The sequence below is a fragment of the Rhinatrema bivittatum genome, unplaced genomic scaffold, assembly GCF_901001135.1.
Source record: "Rhinatrema bivittatum unplaced genomic scaffold, aRhiBiv1.1, whole genome shotgun sequence".
NCBI classification, from domain to species: Eukaryota; Metazoa; Chordata; class Amphibia; order Gymnophiona; family Rhinatrematidae; genus Rhinatrema; species Rhinatrema bivittatum.
In genome coordinates this window covers 1-18533 of record NW_021820795.1, presented here as the reverse complement: position 1 = coordinate 18533, position 18533 = coordinate 1, and the positions used below count along the sequence as shown (strand labels likewise).

The 18533-nt window shown below is 46.6% G+C and overlaps 1 protein-coding gene across 2 annotated transcripts in view; it reads right to left on the bottom strand.

The window, feature by feature from the left end:
- The window catches only part of LOC115082140 (HAUS augmin-like complex subunit 5), a 95676-nt gene extending 85470 nt beyond the window's left edge, over positions 1-10206 (bottom strand). For both annotated transcript variants that reach the window (XM_029586398.1, XM_029586399.1), the window contains exons 1-4: positions 10142-10206; positions 9926-9988; positions 9157-9189; positions 3086-3110 (exon numbers count right to left, since the gene is read on the bottom strand). In XM_029586398.1, the coding sequence (XP_029442258.1) occupies positions 3086-3110; positions 9157-9189; positions 9926-9988; positions 10142-10188 (168 nt within the window). In that variant the 5' untranslated portion in view covers positions 10189-10206. The remainder of the gene's footprint in view (positions 1-3085; positions 3111-9156; positions 9190-9925; positions 9989-10141) is intronic.
- Positions 10207-18533: the final 8327 nt, after the last annotated feature.

The following is an 18533-nucleotide window of genomic DNA, read 5'->3' as shown; positions in this document are numbered from 1 at the left end:
TGCGTTGATGGCTGTAAGGCACTTTTCCCAGTGCTCCAGGGCGTCAGATATAGAGTTGTGAATGGGAATGATGATCTGTACATCATCAGCATAGAGATAGAATTTGAGTTTAAGGTCGGAAAGGAGATGGCAGAGAGGGATGATGATGAATTTGAATGATTGTATATAAAACCCGATAAATAAATAAATAAATAACACGATCAAATTTGAATTAATGACTGGAAGGGAGACAGTAAGCAAATCCATGGCTCTCATGCTAAACTTTCAAAAGGGAAACTCTGATAAAATGAGAAAAAATTGTTAGAAAAAAACTGCAAGGAGCAGCTACAAAGGTAAAAAATGTCCAAGAGGCGTGGTCATTGTTAAAAAATACTATCCTAGAAGCACAGCCCAGATTTATTCCACACATTAAAAAAGGTGGAAAGAAGGCAAAACGATTACCAGCATGGTTAAAAGGGGAGGTGAAAGAAGCTATTTTGGCCAAAAGATCTTCATTCAAAAATTGGAAGAAGGATCCAACAGAAGAAAATAGGATAATGTATAAGTGTTGGCAAGTTAAATGTAAGACATTGATAAGACAAGCTAAGAGAGAATTTGAAAAGAAGTTGGCTGTAGAGGCAAAAACTCACAGTAAAAACTTTTTTAAATATATCCGAAGCAGAAAGCCTGTGAGGGAGTCAGTTGGACCGTTAGATGATCGAGGGGTTAAAGGGGCACTTAGAGAAGATAAGGCCATCGCGGAAAGATTAAATGATTTTTCCTCTTCAGTAAACACCGAAGCAATCAGTCAGTGGTAGAAGATAAAACTGCTGTGAGCGAATTCCACCAGGAGAGCAAGGCTGACTGAAGAGGACGCATATGTGCAAATGCCATTGGCACCAGTTCGAGAGTAGAAGCCATCGACCCCAGGACCTGCAAATAATCCCAGACTCTGGGACGAGAAATGGATTTCAAGGACTCCTCCTGAGTGAGAAGTTTGGACACTCTCCTCAGTAAGAAAACCTTTCCCAAGATCATGTCGAACCAAGCACCCAGAAACTCCAAGGACTGGGAGGGAAGCAGGTGACTCTTGTGGGGGTTGACTACGCAACCTAATGAGCTCAACATCTGTAGTACCCTCTGAACCGCAGCCCTGCAAAGGCATTCCCACTTCTCTCGAATCAGCCAATCGTCCAGGTAGGGGTGTACCAGAATCCCCTCCTTTCGCAGTGCCGCCGCTACAACTACCATCACCTTGGTGAACACTCTGGGTGCTGTCGCCAGACTGAACAGCAGGGTGCAAAATTGAAAATGATGCCAGAGTATCGCGAACCACAGATATTTATGATGATCCGGGTGGATAGGAATGTGCAAGTAAGCTTCTGTCAGGTCCAGAGACACCAGGAATTCCCCTTTGTGTACCGACGCTATCACCGAGTGGAGAGTTTCCATTCGAAAACAAGGTACCTTTAGAGTTCGATCGTCCCTTTTTAAGTCGAGGATGGGACGGAAGGTGCCCTCCTTCTTGGGCACCACGAAGTAGATGGAGTAGTGCCCTTGTCTGAGTTCTCCTGCGGGTACCAGCACTATGGCTCCTAGGTCTTGTAAACGCCGTAGAGTGTCTTGGACTGCCGGCGCTTTTGGTGGTAACTGCATGGGGAAACCAAGTATCGGTCGTGAATTGGCTGAGCAAAATCTACCGTGGGCGCATCCCACTTTCTTGGCCGGGTGGAGCAGAAGATCCTGATCAGCATCCGGTCCCTGATCAGGTCCTTGTGGCGGAGACTTCCCCCCGCATCAGAACTGTCTGAAGTCCAACTGTCCCCCGGACAAGAAGGAGAACGAAGAGGGCATTTGGCCTTGGGGGTATCTAGGCTGCCGGGTGCCCTTGACATGCTTTCGGAGTGAAGAGGGTCCTCTCCCAGCCTCCACTAACACTGGGACCTCACGAGGTACCTTAGTACCCTATCCTTTTGCCGCTTTCCGCACTTTAAATGCTTTATGCATTAATAAAACAAATTCAGAGGAGAACGAGGAAGACGACTCATCCGAGCCCTTCTCCTGTTCATCCCTGGAGGAATAATCCTGATCTGCCTGCAAAGCGCCCCCCCCCCCCCCCAGGGACAGCAGGATGCAGCGAAAGAAGTGGTGGGGAACTCCCTTCCCCCAGCGTAGCCTTCTCCTCTCTGAAGGTTCTCACAGGGCCTCCGTCCCTGCATGAGGAGAAATGGATTCGGGGGCTGACGCAGTAAATCTGGCCTCCCAGGGTACCTGCGCGCCTTCAAGCTGCTGCTGCCGCTCAATTTAGCTGGAACCGCCTTCTCCGATGTGCCTTCCCCTCCCGACAAACAATCTGAGCAAACTCCTGCCCGAGACAGCCGCGCGCGTGCTGCGGCAGGCAGAGCAGGCCGCACCACGCGGCATGATCCCCGGGCTAAATTTGAAATCGAGACCCGAAAATTCAGATGGCCAAAAAAAGCACCCGGGAACTTGTAGGACCGCGACCGGATGGCGAAAACAGCATCAGGAAGTAGGGAAGGGCTAAAGAGGACACTAGGCCGGTCTAAAATTTCAAATAATTACCTCCCGGTATCACCCTTGACCGCTGGCAGTTACAGGGCTCCCAACCAGGACCTAGCAACCCCCTGGGAGGCTTAAAAAATAGTTGTGTATAAATCCTACTTTTTTTTTTTTTTTTAAGTTGTAAGGAACGAATACAGAAAACTAACACCTAACACTAAACCCAGACTAAAGGTTTTGCACCTCCCACCATCTGCTGGAGACAGAGAAATACTGACAGACTCTAGGTGGTACCTCAGGGGTATAGGACGGAGTCCGTTAAACTTCTGTCTCCATCTGCTGGAGGGGAGGCAAACCTCAGGAGTCTGGACTGATCCGGGTACATACAGGGAATGGGTAATATTATTCACCTTTCCTTCCACAAAGTTCAATGTACCAAACGAGCTAGGAGAGCACTACCAAGCCATCTACTGGAGAGGTGGCAGCATGTACATGTCCAAAATCAGGAAAGTGCTACACAATCTAATCTGGGTGAAAGTCACCTCTACAGTCCAAGATTACTGCACCTGCTAGGGAAATGCCTTACTTCAGTCTGATGCAGGTGCTGATACCTGGAGAGTTATCGATGTAAAGGAAAAAGTACTCTGCATAGCACAAGCACACTGTCACATTCTCCCTCCCATCCCTGCACCTCCATTACAAAGCAAAAATGAGTGTGTACAGCAGGGCTTGGACAGGGTACATGCTGGGACATTAATTACCTGATAATTTCTCTTTCCTTAGTGTAGATAGATGGTACCAATGGGTCATGCTTCCCTGCCAGCAGATGGAGATGGAATAAGGCTATAAAGCTTACAGTACATATATCCCTGCTATGTCCTCAGCCCTCTTCAAAAGCCACTGTGGACATTAGTAAAAGGACTTGATTAAAAATATAACACCATAACTGTACTCAACCAACCATAAACACTGAACTCCAGTAAGAATACAAATACTCTAATCTAGGGACTGGATGAACACTTACCCGTAATCCTTTGGGTTTGAGGCAGACACCACGGACGCACCAATGACAGAGTCCTTGAGCAGCCAAGGGCGGGACGCTGAGTCCATCTGTCTACACTAAGGAAAACGAAATTCAGGTAAGTCATGTCTCCATTTCCCAACGTGTAGCCAGATGGACTCAGGACCAAATGGATGTCTAAAAGATTCTCCCTATTACGGCAGGAGGCTGCCCACGGTCCAGGTAACACTGCCCATGCAAAGGATGCATCCTCTTGGACCTGTACGTCCAGGCGATAAAACCTGGAGGTGTGCAAGGAGAACCATGTCGCCACTCAGCAGATAGGCAGTCCATCTTTCGGACCAGTTCTGAGACTTCCAGATACCGCACTAGGAGTCTCGACATCCAAATGACGGAGGAGATGATATTCCTCCATGTCCTTGAGTCAATCTAGGGATGGCAACAAAGTGGACTGATTCAAATGAAACTCCAGTATTACCTTGAGCAAGAAGGATGGAACCGTAGGTAGCTGTAACACCCTGGTACAATAATATCTGCAGTTTAGAGATGTGACGTGCCAAGCATATAGCCACCAAGAACACCATTTTCAAAGTCAATAAACACAAAGAAAGACTGTGCAGTGGTCGAAAGGAAGGAACTGCCAAAAATTCCAGTTCTAAATTAAGATTCCACAATGGAACCGGCAACCGTAAGGGAGACCGAAGGTGCTTCACTCCCTTCAGAAAATGGTTCACGTCAGGATGAGTCGACAATGAGGTCCCATTCACCTCATCCCTGAAACAGGAGAGCGCCGCTACCTGCACCTTCAAGAAGTTAAGGGCCAAACCTTTATTCAAGCCGTCTGCAAAAATTATAGAACAAGTGGGATTTTGACCATCTGAGGGAGGTCACCGCACCTTTTTGCACCAGGCCTCAAATACTCTCCAGACCCACACATATGCTAGGGACATTGATAACTTCCGAGCACGGAGCAAAGTGACAATTACCACTGCAGAATATTCCCGCTTCATAAAGGCAAGCCCTCTCAAGGGCCAGTCTGTAAGACAGAATAGAGTCGGCTCCTCGTGAAGGATCAATCCCTGCTGCAATAAGTTCCTGTGCAGAGGGAGAAGCCTCCGCATGTTTGCATACCACGGATGCCTGGGCCAATCTGGAGCTACTAGTAGGATTAGTCCCCTGTGGTGTTTGATTCTGCGAATGACCCTGCCTAGTAGGGGCCACGGAGGGAAGGCATATAGCAACTCGTCTTCCAGCCAGATCTAGATGAGAGCGTTGATTCCCAGGAACAATGGATGTCTTCTGCAACTGAAGAATCGAGGAACCTTCGCATTGTGAGATGCAGCCAGCAGGTCGATTGATGGGGGCCCCAGAGATCTATCAGTTGAAATACTTTGGTCAACAGTTCCCACTCTCCTGGATCCAGTCTCTCCCTGCTTAGAAAGTCTTCTCTGACGTTGTCTCTTCCTGCAAAGTGGGAGACAGATCTCCTTATGTATGTATTTCTGCCCACTCCATAAGGAGATCTATCTGCTGTGACACCTGCTGGCTCGTTTCCTCCCCTGGCGGTTGATATAAGCTACTGTTGTTGCATTGTCAGACATCATGCAGACCGCTTGACCCTGGAGTCTGTGGCTGAACTGTAAACACACCAATCTGACTGCCCGGGCTTCCAGGCGATTGATATTCCAGAGGCCCTCTTCCGTCCAACATCCTTGGGCCATCACCTCCTGATAGTGAGCTCCCCATCCCCAGAGACTCACATTTGTCGTGAGAACCAGCCAGTTCGAGGAGGACAGGACCACCCCTCTGCCCAGATGAGCTTCCTACAGCTATCACTGGAGTAGAGAGCATATATCCATTCATTGGTAGGTGGAGGCGAATCGAATAGTCTTGAGATTGCGGGTTCCAAAGTGAGTGAGCATTGAAGTGGTCATGAGTGCCCTCGCCTGTAGCACTACCTCCAGGGTTGACGCCATCAAACCAAGAACCTGGAGATAGCTCCACACCTTTGCAGGTATTGTGCTCATCAACTTATCCGCGTGGTTGGAAGGAAGACCTTGCCCTGCTTGTTGTCAAACCGGAATCCCAGACTTCTCCTCCTCTTGGAGGAGAAGTCCATTACCTGCTATTAAGTTCACTTAGAGAATAGCCACTGCCATTAGCAATGGTAACATGGAATAGACTTAGTTTTTGGGTACTTGCCAGGTTCTTATGGCCTGGATTGGCCACTGTTGGAAACAGGATGCTGGGCTTGATGGACTCTTGGTCTGACCCAGTATGGCATTTTTTTATGTTCCAAGGATTGGGAGGGCTTGAGACTGCTTTTGTCCAGGTTTATGACCCAACCGAGTTCCTGAACCAAGGAGGTCACCCTGTTGGTCACCCGGATGCTGCCACTACGACCACCATAATCTTGGAAAATGTTCTGGGGGCAGTGACTAGGCCAAAGGGCAGTGCCCGGAACTGATAGGTCCAGGAAGGTTAGGAACTCTCCCGATTATATGGCCACTATCACAGAGAATAATGTCTCCATACGAAAAGGAGTCATTCGCAGGTGATGGTTGACACTCTTAAAGGAACCTTCCTTCTTGGGTACGACAAAATAAATGGAACACGCCCCCCCCCCCGTATTTTCCTGGAGTGTAGGTACTGGATCACCGCCCTCATCCTGAGGAGCCTTAGAAGCGTAATCTCCACTGCCTCTTTCTTGTGCAGTGAGTAGCAAGGAGAAATCATGAAACATCCCGAGGAGTGCTGTGGAATTCCAGTGCATATCCTTCTCGCATGACTTCCACTACCCATTTGTCCAAAGTGATCGAGACCCACCATTGGTAAAAGAGAGACAGATGACTATATCCTCGACCCGAAGGTAAGTTGGTAAAATTTCATTGGGGAGGTTCGGGATGAGCCTGAACCCGAACCTGCCCCTCTTGGTCTACCGGATACGAAAGGACTGAGACTTCTCAAGGGGTCGAAACCTCCGAAATGTCAAATTTCTGTAGGGACGAAAATGCTGTGAACCCCTAACACCTCTCATAGGTGAGGGGCGCTGTAACTGCTTCCTCTTATCTTCTGGTAACCAGGGAACTGGAGATTCGCTCCATTTACTGGCCAGCTTTTCCAGCTCGTTCCCAAATAGGAATGATCCTTTAAAGGGCATCTTGTAAGATTAGCTTTGGAGGCTGCATCAGCTGACCAATTCCGCAGCCATAGCTATCATCTGGCCACCACCACTGAGGCTAAATGGACTGAATCAGATCCCATCTCTTCTAAAAAAGGCAGCAGCGGGTTCCATAACCGCTCTGGAATTCTCCCGAGTCATCCACCTTCTGAGAGAGAAGTAGACCCGACCGAGCCACCAGAGCGCAACAAGAAGCAAACTGTAAGGTCATTGCTACTGTGCCAAAGGCTTAAGGATAGACTCAATCATTCGCATCCTTTAATGCCAATCCTCCCTCCATTGGGATAGTTGTTCGCTTAGAGACAGCACAGACAAGTGCATCCAATTTAGGGAAATGCAAATGTCCTCTTACCATCGGGTCCAGAGAGTATAGATCTGCCAACACTTGGCCCCCTTTAAAACTTGCTTCTGGGGCATCCCATTCCAGATCAATGAACTCCTGGATGGCATCCATCATGGAAAGTAGCAAGAAGCCTTCCGCGGGGAAATCAGAATAGGATTCTTCTTTGGTTCAGTCATAGAACCCGTCCCAGGAACTCAAGAGCGTCTTCAGGGTCTGGGAAACCAGGGCCGGCAATTAGTCTGTGAAAGAATCATAACATGGTCCGTTATGGTTCCAATCCGGGGGGGGGGGGGGGGGGGCGGCTTTCCCCATCTTCCAAGGAATCTGGTCCTCCTCTTCATCCGTGCCATCCAGGTCCCTACCGGGATACCCTTGGTAAGGCGAGGCATGCCTTGGGGTCTGCCAGTAAGAATGGGAGAGGGAGGGGGTCACCAGCTGAGGTTCCACCTGGACAGGGGCAAGTGAGGCAGCAGACTGCGCCTGTACGAAGACTAGTAGCCCCTGGAAAAACTCCACCCAAGAAAAGGCAGCCGGGTCCATGCCTAGTCCAGGAAGTACTGAGGTGGGTCCAGCTGAATTTCCTCTCCCTCGGATGACCTAGTCAAGGGGTGTACTCAGATTCGGCGTACTGCCAGTTAAGGCTGTGACCAACCCGTCATCATAAGTCTGAGGTGGCCAACTCCCCCTTGGGCTTCCTGACAGTGCTGACATAAGTTGGAATCCAGTCAGGCTGGAAGCCCTAATATAACAAGCAATGCAGAGAGCAAGGCGCTTGGATTTCTTGGCTGCCAGCGTCATTGAGCGTATAGCTCCTGCTGCCAATCGGCTCGCACTTAAAAATTTATGCGCACAAATTTAGAGTATCTAGGTGCGGCAAGGCGCACATACATTCCGCGCACACAGTTTCTTCCTGTATCATGTGTTTTTGAAGTTGTGCGCACATCACGTGTGCAGAGCCGGCGCACTGACGTCCTATGGAAGGCAATACGGCACACGCAGAAACACATGCCAAGATGGCACCACCATGGCCTACCATGCGGTGAGCCGATCAAAGCCTACAGCAGGGCCTAGCTCACTGGGGGCTGCTCAACCCGCTCTGAAACCCAATTCCCCTTACCCCAACGGGAGTAGGAACGGTGCTCAAGCATGGAGACCGGGGGGGGGGGGGGGGGGGGGGGGGTGTCCTTACCGAAAATCCCTCTAATCGTCTCTGAATCAGAAAGTAAATCTTCTTCCGTTTTTTTTTTTTAAACTTACCTGAGCTCGCCACTTACCGGCTGAGTACAGAGACAGTCTCCAGCTGTGGGGGAAGAGAGCTTTAGCCATCACAGCCACACTCAGCTTCCTCCACCCGCTGCCTTTCAGCTGCCTAAGCAGCAAAGTCCATGCCAGGACTAGGGGGCATTCCATGAAGTTAGCAAGTAGCACATTTAAGACTAATCGGAGAAAATTCTCACACACTCAACGCACAATTAAACTCTGGAATTTGTTGCCAGAGGATGTGGTTAGTGCAGTTAGTGTAGCTGGGTTCAAAAAAGGTTTGGATAAGTTCTTGGAGAAGTCCATTAATGGCTATCAATCAAGTTTGCTTAGGGAATAGCCACTGCTATTAATTGCATCAGTGGCATGGGATCTTCTTGGTGTTTGGGTAATTGCCAGGTTCTTGTGGCCTGGTTTGGCCTCTGTTGGAAACAGGATGCTGGGCTTGATGGACCCTTGGTCTGACCCAGCATGGCAATTTCTTATGTTCTTAGGAACCAGCTACCGGACCAAGGCCCACCTCTGAGGGATCTCGGAAATCGCCTCAGGAATTCTCAACTGGGGGAGAGACCTTTAGGTATCATCGCAGGAGATGGGGCTCAATTGCTCCCATTTAAAAATGTAGAATTTCTCCTTCCAAAAATTACAATCCCATAGGGAGAGGAACATCCACCATCTGCTGAAGACAGAATACTGGAGGGCTGAGGCAGGGGTATATGTACTGTGTCGTCAGCTTTACAGCCTTACTCCGTCTCCATCTGCTGTCAGGGGAGCACAATCCATTGGCTACATGCTAGGAAAAAAAGAGGACTTTCTCAGGGTAGGCTGGAGGTATTTAAATTAAAAGGATACCAAAGTAGGTTCCCCTCAATCTTCTTCACATTCCTGGGAAAAAAAAGAAAGGAAGAATTAGAAGGAAGATCAATATCTGTGAGAACGGGGAAAAGGAAAGGACCTGAGAAACAGGAAAGCTGAAACTTTGAGGAAGAGTTAACTTGCAACATCACTGTTAACGGCAAAGCATCAGCAGTACACAGCACTGTACTCACTCTCTCTGATAATCCTGAGTGTGTCACGATCACAAATGACTCCCATTTATAAGTCCTCATGAGTGCATGCAGCAGTTTAAATCACAGAACAATGATGATGATTTAGAAAGCATGAGTGTACACAGCACTGTACAAAAGAGAAAGTAAAGAACATATAGGAGACCCACAGTCATGAGGACTGCTGCTCCTTTAATGAGGGCGATTTCCCAGATCACCCCCCTATTGCCTGCAAAGGCTGGGGCTACTTTTCACCCACGGTCTTTGCACCAATTTTCAAAGCCAAAAATATACGTGGACTTTCATTCTGAAAACTGCCACAGATATTTGCACATTCTGGAGGTACAGAGATTTGAAAATGCGATCTACCTTCCCTGACTTAATGCATTCCCAGAAACGCCACCACCTAATGCGGTTAAAAATGCATGTGTTGTGGAATTGGCCCACCCTGGTCAGGGTGGGCAATTTTCAGATAGCACTTATTACCCGGTTACATCGGTACTTACCAAATGGCTTTTGAAACTTGCCCTGCATTTTAGGAAGAATATGAGGACCTATCAGAGCTTATCCCTCACCTCTGACTGTGACGTGTCCGTATGACGTACTTCCAGATGTCTCCACACTGGCCGACACAAAGCCTGGAGAGAGGACATAAAACAGACCCTTTAGTTTGAATACAATGCCACAGTGATCCCTCGGGTAGCCCACCCCAACAAGGTCAGGTGGCTATTGCAAAAGACCTAGGGTCTTGTCAGCCTTAGCCATCAGGATGGGAAGGAATGAGCCCGTACTTCCTGAACACAGCTTCGGAGGGGACCTTGTGCGCCGCTAGTCCCATCTCTTCTGTGACCCATTTTTTCAGCTCTGTGCCAGACTCTTGTGCTCCATTGGCCCTAGAAAGGAGGAGGAGAGTACAAAATCACCAAATTAAAAACATAAAACTAACCAACCACAATGTCCCCACTCACCCCACCCCCAGAAAAATCAACCAATCAGATTGCTAGACAAATTGATAGTGCCTGGGGCTTATGCAACACTCCCAAAGATACATGGGTTCAAGTCCAAGAAATGCTTTTGAAAATGATCCTTTAATGGCCACATCCTCCTTCCAGCTTCTCACATTTACATTCCACCCAAAACAATGCATAACTTATATGCCATTATCCTTGTAAACAGATGTAAGTAAGATGATCAGATCGTTTCACACCATCATTTATTAACCTGCTTCAATGGGGAAATATTTTTTCCATGGACAGGGTGATAAATGCACAGAACGCCCTCTTGGAGCAGGTGGTGGAGGCTAAAATGGGAATAGATTTTTAAGAAAGTGTGAAATAAATACAGATGATCCTTAGCTGCAGAAAAAAAAAAAGCAAAGAGCTAGTGGAAGCACAACACAACAGGTCCCGGAGGTTAGCCGAGCATTTTAATACTTCCCAGAGATTGGATGGATTGGTGCAACACATTGAAGTTATCAGGCATACTACTCGAGAGCAGAAGGTGAAGCCTGAGCAGGACATGGCAGGCCAGCAAATGTTATTTTGGATCAATGGTCACTTCAGTGCTGTGGGCCAAGAAGCGAGCTTAGAACCAAAGGGTGCACGTCTGCATTGAAAGGAAATATTGACCTGTAACCCAAGCTAAAACCACCACCACCATATACTTCTAAGCAAACACCCTCCCCTCCAACAAGCCGGACAAAGGTGAAGTTGCCCAGAAAGACAATGGAAAACTCGTTTCCCAAATTTAACACAAGCGATCAGCATTGAAAACCTCCAATTCCAAACTATATATGAGCGGCAGACTCTCCCTACCAGTAATGGGCAGCTCTCTGGATTTCTAGCAGGTAAGAACCAAATTTTCCTTTCCCTGTAGGTACTCAGATCAGTCCAGATTCCTGGGATGTACCTAAGCTCCCCTAACTTGGGTGGGACCCGGAGAGTTCCACTTATAGAACATGCTCACGAAAACACACGGAAGCTGCAGCCCCAACATCCAAGCAATAATGCCTAGCAAATGCATGCAAAACTTCCCAGTAGCCACTCTGTAAATTTCATGAGGAGACACCTGTTGTGACTCAGCCCAGGAGGTCTCCTGAGAACATGTCAAGTGCGCCCCTAAACCCCCAGCTCCGGCACTCCTTAGAAATGTAAGTAGACTCGATCACTTCCTTCAGCCACCAGGCAATTGTAGCCTTAAAAGCCATATCTCCCTTCTTTGGACCACTCCACAGTACAAAGAGGTGATCTGACCTTTAGATACTTCAATAATACACACCTCCCATCCAAGAGTCTAAGCTCCACTGCGTGAGCACAGAAGAAACCAAATCTGGAAAAACTTTTGGAACTCCAAGACTACCTTAGGCAGAAAAGAAAGCACCATGCATAAAGACACCCAACAAATCAGACATCTGTAGGAAGGTATCTCGACACGACAGCACCTGGAGAGCCGAAATTCTCCTGGCTGAACAAATGGCCACCAAGAAAATCCCTTTAAGAGTCAAGTCCTTAAACATAGCCCTCTCTTTAGTGGTTCAAACAGAGCCTCACACAATCCTCTAAGGACTAGATTCAGATTTCAAGATGGACAAACGTTCCTCACCGTATAACATCCAGATGCAACGCTGCAATTTCTCCCCATGAGAAACATGCTCTCCACCAGTATATCGAACTGAGCTCCCAAATACTCCAGAATTTGAGAGGAATAAATGGCTCTTTGTTAGGTTACCACACATCCTAGAGACCAAGCGCATCGTCGACAGAGGTCCTCAGATATCCCATGAATGAGAAGTCTTCCAGTCACGTTTGCACCAACACACTCTCCTTTTGCAATGCAGCCACCGCCACTACCACCATCACCTTGGTGAAGGTATTTGGAGCCATCGCCAGCCTAAGAGAAGGACTTGAAACTGAAAATGTTCCCCTAGGACCATGAACCTCAGGAATCTCTGGTGCTCCAGCCTGATGGCTATGTAAGATATATGTCTCTCAAAAGTGGAGAGATGCCAAGAACGCTCCCTTGCATACCGCTGCTATGACCGACTTCAGAGTCTCCATGCGGAAACAGGGAACCTCGAGAGCTGCAGTTACCTTCTTTGAATCCAATACTAGCCAAAATGTTCCTTCCTTTTTTTCCCCGGACCCATGAAATAGATGGAATATAGGAAAATTGCCTCCGCAGCATTCCACTAAAGGCCAAATAAGTCTTGAATTGGATACAGGTAGAAAAGGAATAAGAAACTTAAATTGTCCTCCGGCCACATTGAGCATGTTCAGGGCCTGAGCCAACAAACTCAGCAAGACATCTCTGTGAAAAAGGAAAAAAATCTGAGCAGAGTCCAATGCCATATAAAAATCTGAGCAGAGTCCAATGCCGGTATTAAAAAAAAAAAAAAAGTTTTAAATAAATAAATGTGGCTCTCAATCAGATGAGAAAACCAATTCCCCATTGGAATCTTCCGATGTGTCATGATCCACATCCCCTTGAACTTTACGAGAGATACCCTCCCTGCGGGCGTCTCACTTAGACCACTGCCATTAGCAATGGTAACATGGAATAGACTTAGATTTTGGGTACTTGCCAGGTTCTTATGGCCTGGATTGGCCACTGTTGGAAACAGGATGCTGGGCTTGATGGACCCTTGGTCTGACCCAGTATGGCATTTTCTTATGATTGACAAATGGGAGGCCCGAGCACGCAATCCCTACATAGTAGGGTTTTTTGCCTTCGCTGGGCACCCCTGCAGAAAGGACTGGAAACATCCCAGCCAGGAGAAGGAGGATTTAACTATACTGGAGCCCATAGGCCCAACCTTGCTCTCTCGGGGAAGCTTCTGCCATTAGGAACAAGAACTGACCATTGCCTCGCCTCCCTGTCCAATTCCCCTCCACAGACACCATAGGCCGAGGGGATAAGAACATAAGAACATAAGAAAATGCCATACTGGGTCAGACCAAGGGTCTATCAAGCCCAGCATCCTGTTTCCAACAGTGGCCATCCAGGCCGTAAGAACCTGGCAAGTACCCAAAAACTAAGTCCATTCCATGTAACCATTGCTAATGGCAGTGGCTATTCTCTAAGTGAACTTAATAGCAGGTAATGGACTTCTCCTCCAAGAACTTATCCAATCCTTTTTAAACACAGCTACACTAACTGCACTAACCACATCCTCTGGCAACAAATTCCAGAGTTTAATTGTGCGTTGAGTAAAAAAGAACTTCTCCGATTAGTTTTAAATGTGCCCCATGCTAACTTCATGGAGTGTCCCCTAGTCCTTCTACTATCCGAAAGAGTAAATAACCGATTCACATCTACCCGTTCTAGACCTCTCATGATTTTAAAACATCTCTATCATATCCCCCCTCAGTCGTCTCTTCTCCAAGCTGAAAAGTCCTAACCTCTTTAGTCCTTTCCTCATAGGGGAGTTGTTCCATTCCCTTATCATTTTGGTAGCCCTTCTCTGTACCTTCTCCATCGCAATTATATCTTTTTTGAGATGCGGCAACCAGAATTGTACACAGTATTCAAGGTGCGGTCTCACCATGGAGCGATACAGAGGCATTATGACATTTTCCGTTTTATCCACCATTCCTTTTCTAATAATTCCCAACATTCTGTTTGCTTTTTTGACTGCCGCAGCACACTGCACCGACGATTTCAGTGTGTTATCCACTATGACACCTAGATCTCTTTCTTGGGTTGTAGCACCTAATATGGAACCCAACATTGTGTAATTATAGCACGGGTTATTTTTCCCTATATGCATCACCTTGCACTTATCCACATTAAATTTCATCTGCCATTTGGATGCCCAATTTTCCAGTCTCACGAGGTCTTCCTGCAATTTATCACAATCTGCTTGTGATTTAACTACTCTGAACAATTTTGTGTCATCTGCAAATTGATTATCTCACTCGTCGTATTTCTTTCCAAATCATTTATAAATATATTGAACAGTAAGGGTCCCAATACAGATCCCTGAGGCACTCCACTGTCCACTCCCTTCCACTGAGAAAATTGCCCATTTAATCCTACTCTCTGTTTCCTGTCTTTTAGCCAGTTTGCAATCCACGAAAGGACATCGCCACCTATCCCATGACTTTTTACTTTTCCTAGAAGCCTCTCATGAGGAACTTTGTCAAACGCCTTCTGAAAATCCAAGTATACTATATCTACCGGTTCACCCTTATCCACATGTTTATTAACTCCTTCAAAAAAGTGAAGCAGATTTGTGAGGCAAGACTTGCCCTGGGGTAAAGCCATGCTGACTTTGTTCCATTAAACCATGTCTTTCTATATGTTCTGTGATTTTGATGTTTAGAACACTTTCCATTATTTTTCCTGGCACTGAAGTCAGGCTAACCGGTCTGTAGTTTCCCGGATCGCCCCTTGAGCCCTTTTTAAATATTGGGGTTACATTTGCTATCCTCCAGTCTTCAGGTACAATGGATGATTTTAATGATAAGTTGCAAATTTTTACTAATATGTCTGAAATTTCATTTTTTAGTTCCTTCAGAACTCTGGGGTGTATACCATCCGGTCCAGGTGATTTACTACTCTTCAGTTTGTCAATCAGGCCTACCACATCTTCTAGGTTCACCGTGATTTGATTCAGTCCATCTGAAATCATTACCCATGAAAACCTTCTCCATTACGGGTACCTCCCCAACATCCTCTTCAGTAAACACCGAAGCAAAGAAATCATTTAATCTTTCCGCGATGGCCTTATCTTCTCTAAGTGCCCCTTTAACCCCTCGATCATCTAACGGTCCAACTGACTCCCTCACAGGCTTTCTGCTTCGGATATATTTAAAAAAGTTTTTACTGTGAGTTTTTGCCTCTACAGCCAACTTCTTTTCAAATTCTCTCTCTAGCCTGTCTTATCAATGTCTTACATTTAACTTGCCAATGTTTATGCTTTATACCTATTTCTTCTGTTGGATCCTTCTTCCAATTTTTGAATGAAGATCTTTTGGCTAAAATAGCTTCTTTCACCTCCCCTTTTAACCATGCCGGTAATTGTTTTGCCTTCTTTCCACCTTTCTTAATGTGTGGAATACATCTGGACTGTGCTTCTAGAATGGTATTCTTTAACAATGACCACGCCTCTTGGACATTTTTTACTTTTGTAGCTGCTCCTTTCAGGTTTTTTCTAACAATTTTCTCATTTTATCAAAGTTTCCCTTTTGAAAGTTTAGCACGAGAGCCTTGGATTTGCACACTGTTCCTTTTCCAGTCATTAAATCAAATTTGATCATATTATGATCACTATTGCCAAGCGGCCCCACCACCGTTACCTCTCTCACCAAGTCCTGTGCTCCACTGAGAATTAGATCTAAAATTGCTCCCTCTCTCGTCGGTTCCTGAACCAATTGCTCCATAAAGCTATCATTTATTCCATCCAGGAACGTTATCTCTCTAGCGTGACCCAATGATACATTTACCCAGTCTATATTGGGATAATTGAAGTCTCCCATTATTACTGCACTACCAATTTGGTTAGCTTCCCTAATTTCTCTTAGCATTTCACTGTCCATCTCACCATCTTGACCAGGTGGACGGTAGTATACCCCTATCACTGTAGTCGTCCCTGACACACAAGGGATTTCTACCCATAAAGATTCAATTTTGTATTTAGTCTCATGCAGGATGTTTATCCTGTTGGACTCTATGCCATCCCGGACATAAAGCACCACACCTCCTCCCAAGTGCTCCTCTCTGTCATTGCGATATAATTTGTACCCCGGTATAGCACTGTCCCATTGGTTATCCTCTTTCCACCATGTCTCTGAGATGCCAATTAAGTCTATGTCATCATTTACTGCTAACGCATTGATGGCGTCTTTTTGAAGAAATGATATATTATCCACAGAAGACTTTGGTTTCACCGGCTACTATGCACACAGGATAACATCCCCTGAAGAAAGGTCTGTTCGCGGACCAGAAACGTGGCTACGTCGGGCTTTCAATCATCAACAGATAAGTCGGGACTTTTTAAGACATTGTGCGAAGTCAACTGTGTTTCGATTTTTTAAAAAAAAGTAGATAAGAAAATCACATTGGGATATGAGGATTTAATTATTTGAACTGGTTGCACAGAGCTTTTCAAAAAATCTGGACGGTGGAGGTTTGGTTCATGATTATATATACAGAAATGAGCACAACCCTGGTTGGGGTTTTAACTCATATATATGAAACCTGCCTTCCGTCTCTTAAAAAATTTTTTTTCAGTCTTTTGCAGTGAGGTTGGATTGGGTCAGATTTTCAGGCCCGCCAACCTCCTGCATAAATGATGTTTGTTTATTGACAAGATTCACATTCCTGTGAGCTTTTCAAATGTTTAAATATTTCATCAAAAATAATCCAAAAAAGGGGGTTATTTGAATGTGAATTGGATCATTTACTGCTATACATTCTAATTCTCCCATCTTACTTCTTAGACTCCTGGGATTAGCATACAAACATTTCAAAGTTTGTTTTTTGTTTGTATTTTTATTCTGCTTTTTAATTGATAGGGATAAGTTAGAATTTTTTAGCTCAGGTGAGTTTTTAGTTACAGGCACTTGGACTACTTTTCTAATTATTGGAACCTCACTTTCGGGATGCCCTAATTCTAATGCATCATTAGTATCCTTTAAAGATACCTCTCTCCGAACCATGCGCTGCTGAGCGACTGTCGGCTTTCCCCTTTGTTCTAGTTTAAAAGCTGCTCTATCTCCTTTTTAAAGGTTAGCGCCAGCAGTCTGGTTCCACCCTGGTTAAGGTGGAGCCCATCCCTTCGGAAGAGACTCCCCCTTCCCCAAAAGGTTCCCCAGTTCCTAACAAAACTGAATCCCTCTTCCTTCACCATCGTCTCATCCACGCATGTCCCAACATGGGCAAAAGCTGTATTAGTCAAATCGCTTTGAGCATCTAAGTGCTGACACAAACGGAGAGAGAGTGAGGACTGAATTGCTCTCAGACGGGAAACCTCACATATAGCAAGGCGCTCAGACCTGTTCGTCCCCAGCACCTAGCTCTCCTGAACTTTGGCTCCAGGCACACACACACACACACACACACACACACACACACACACCCCAACGACACCTGGGCGTACAGGCACACCTCCAGGCCGCATGCAAATACGTGCTCAAGGCTAGGTCGTGGTCAAATGTGCACAAAAACACACGCAAGTATGCACTCCAGTTTACGTTGCAGTCTTTATGTGCACAAGTACCCTCACAAATACGCACTCCTGTCTAGATCGCGGTCTTATGTGTACAAGTACCTGTGCAAATACAGGCTTAAATATAGGTCGCAGACGTACGCTCAAATCTAGGCCATGGCCTTACACGCACAAGTTCCCACACATGTAACCACCATGCGGTGAGAATGCGCACACACACCTATGCATGCAGGAAAAGAACCAACACTGCAGCCTACTACGCGGCTAAGCAAAGCCTGCTTGCACCTTCAGCACATTTAGGGCCTGAATCTGTTCAACCGGGACCAAAAATCACGAAAGGCCTGAAGAGCTTCTCAACAGTTCAGACCTCTTGACTGGCTGAGAGCCAGCATCCCCTGCTGCCTGTTCCGCTAAACAAGCTTTACGCATAAGCAAATTAAAACCGGCAGAAAACCTCTACCAGAACCAGACTCCTCCTTGGTGCAAGTGCTTCTCTGCACCTCCGTAGGACAGGGAACCACCTGCAATATTTGAGGAGGGGATTCCCCTGCCTCTCCAGCCAACGCTGAATGGGAATTGAAAAAAGGCTGCCATTTCCGCGCTGACGGGAAAAGCCTCGATGCTAGACCCCATCACCTACAAGGCTCGTTTAGCTGTCTGTCCAGCACTGGGCTCCCCCTAAGTGCCTTCCCCACCAGGGATGGACACAGAATACAAGCTGTCTGAATTCAGGCGCAATAGCGAGTGTGCACACGAATGGCACTGCCTGCCTCTGCTCCGAGCAGCGTGCCACTATCGCCACCCCGTTTACCCGAACCTAAGGAAACCCCCAGGTGACCAATTCTGAAGCAGCGATCAAGGCTCTAAGTGACCGGCATAACGATTCCACTGGTTCCCAGTCGTTTTTGCTTGCTTTTTTTTTTTTTTTTAAACAAGCTTTAAAACTGCATCCACTGCTGTAACTAACCCCAGAACAGAAATTTAATACTTCCCTGCTCAGTCGGGGACCTGAAACG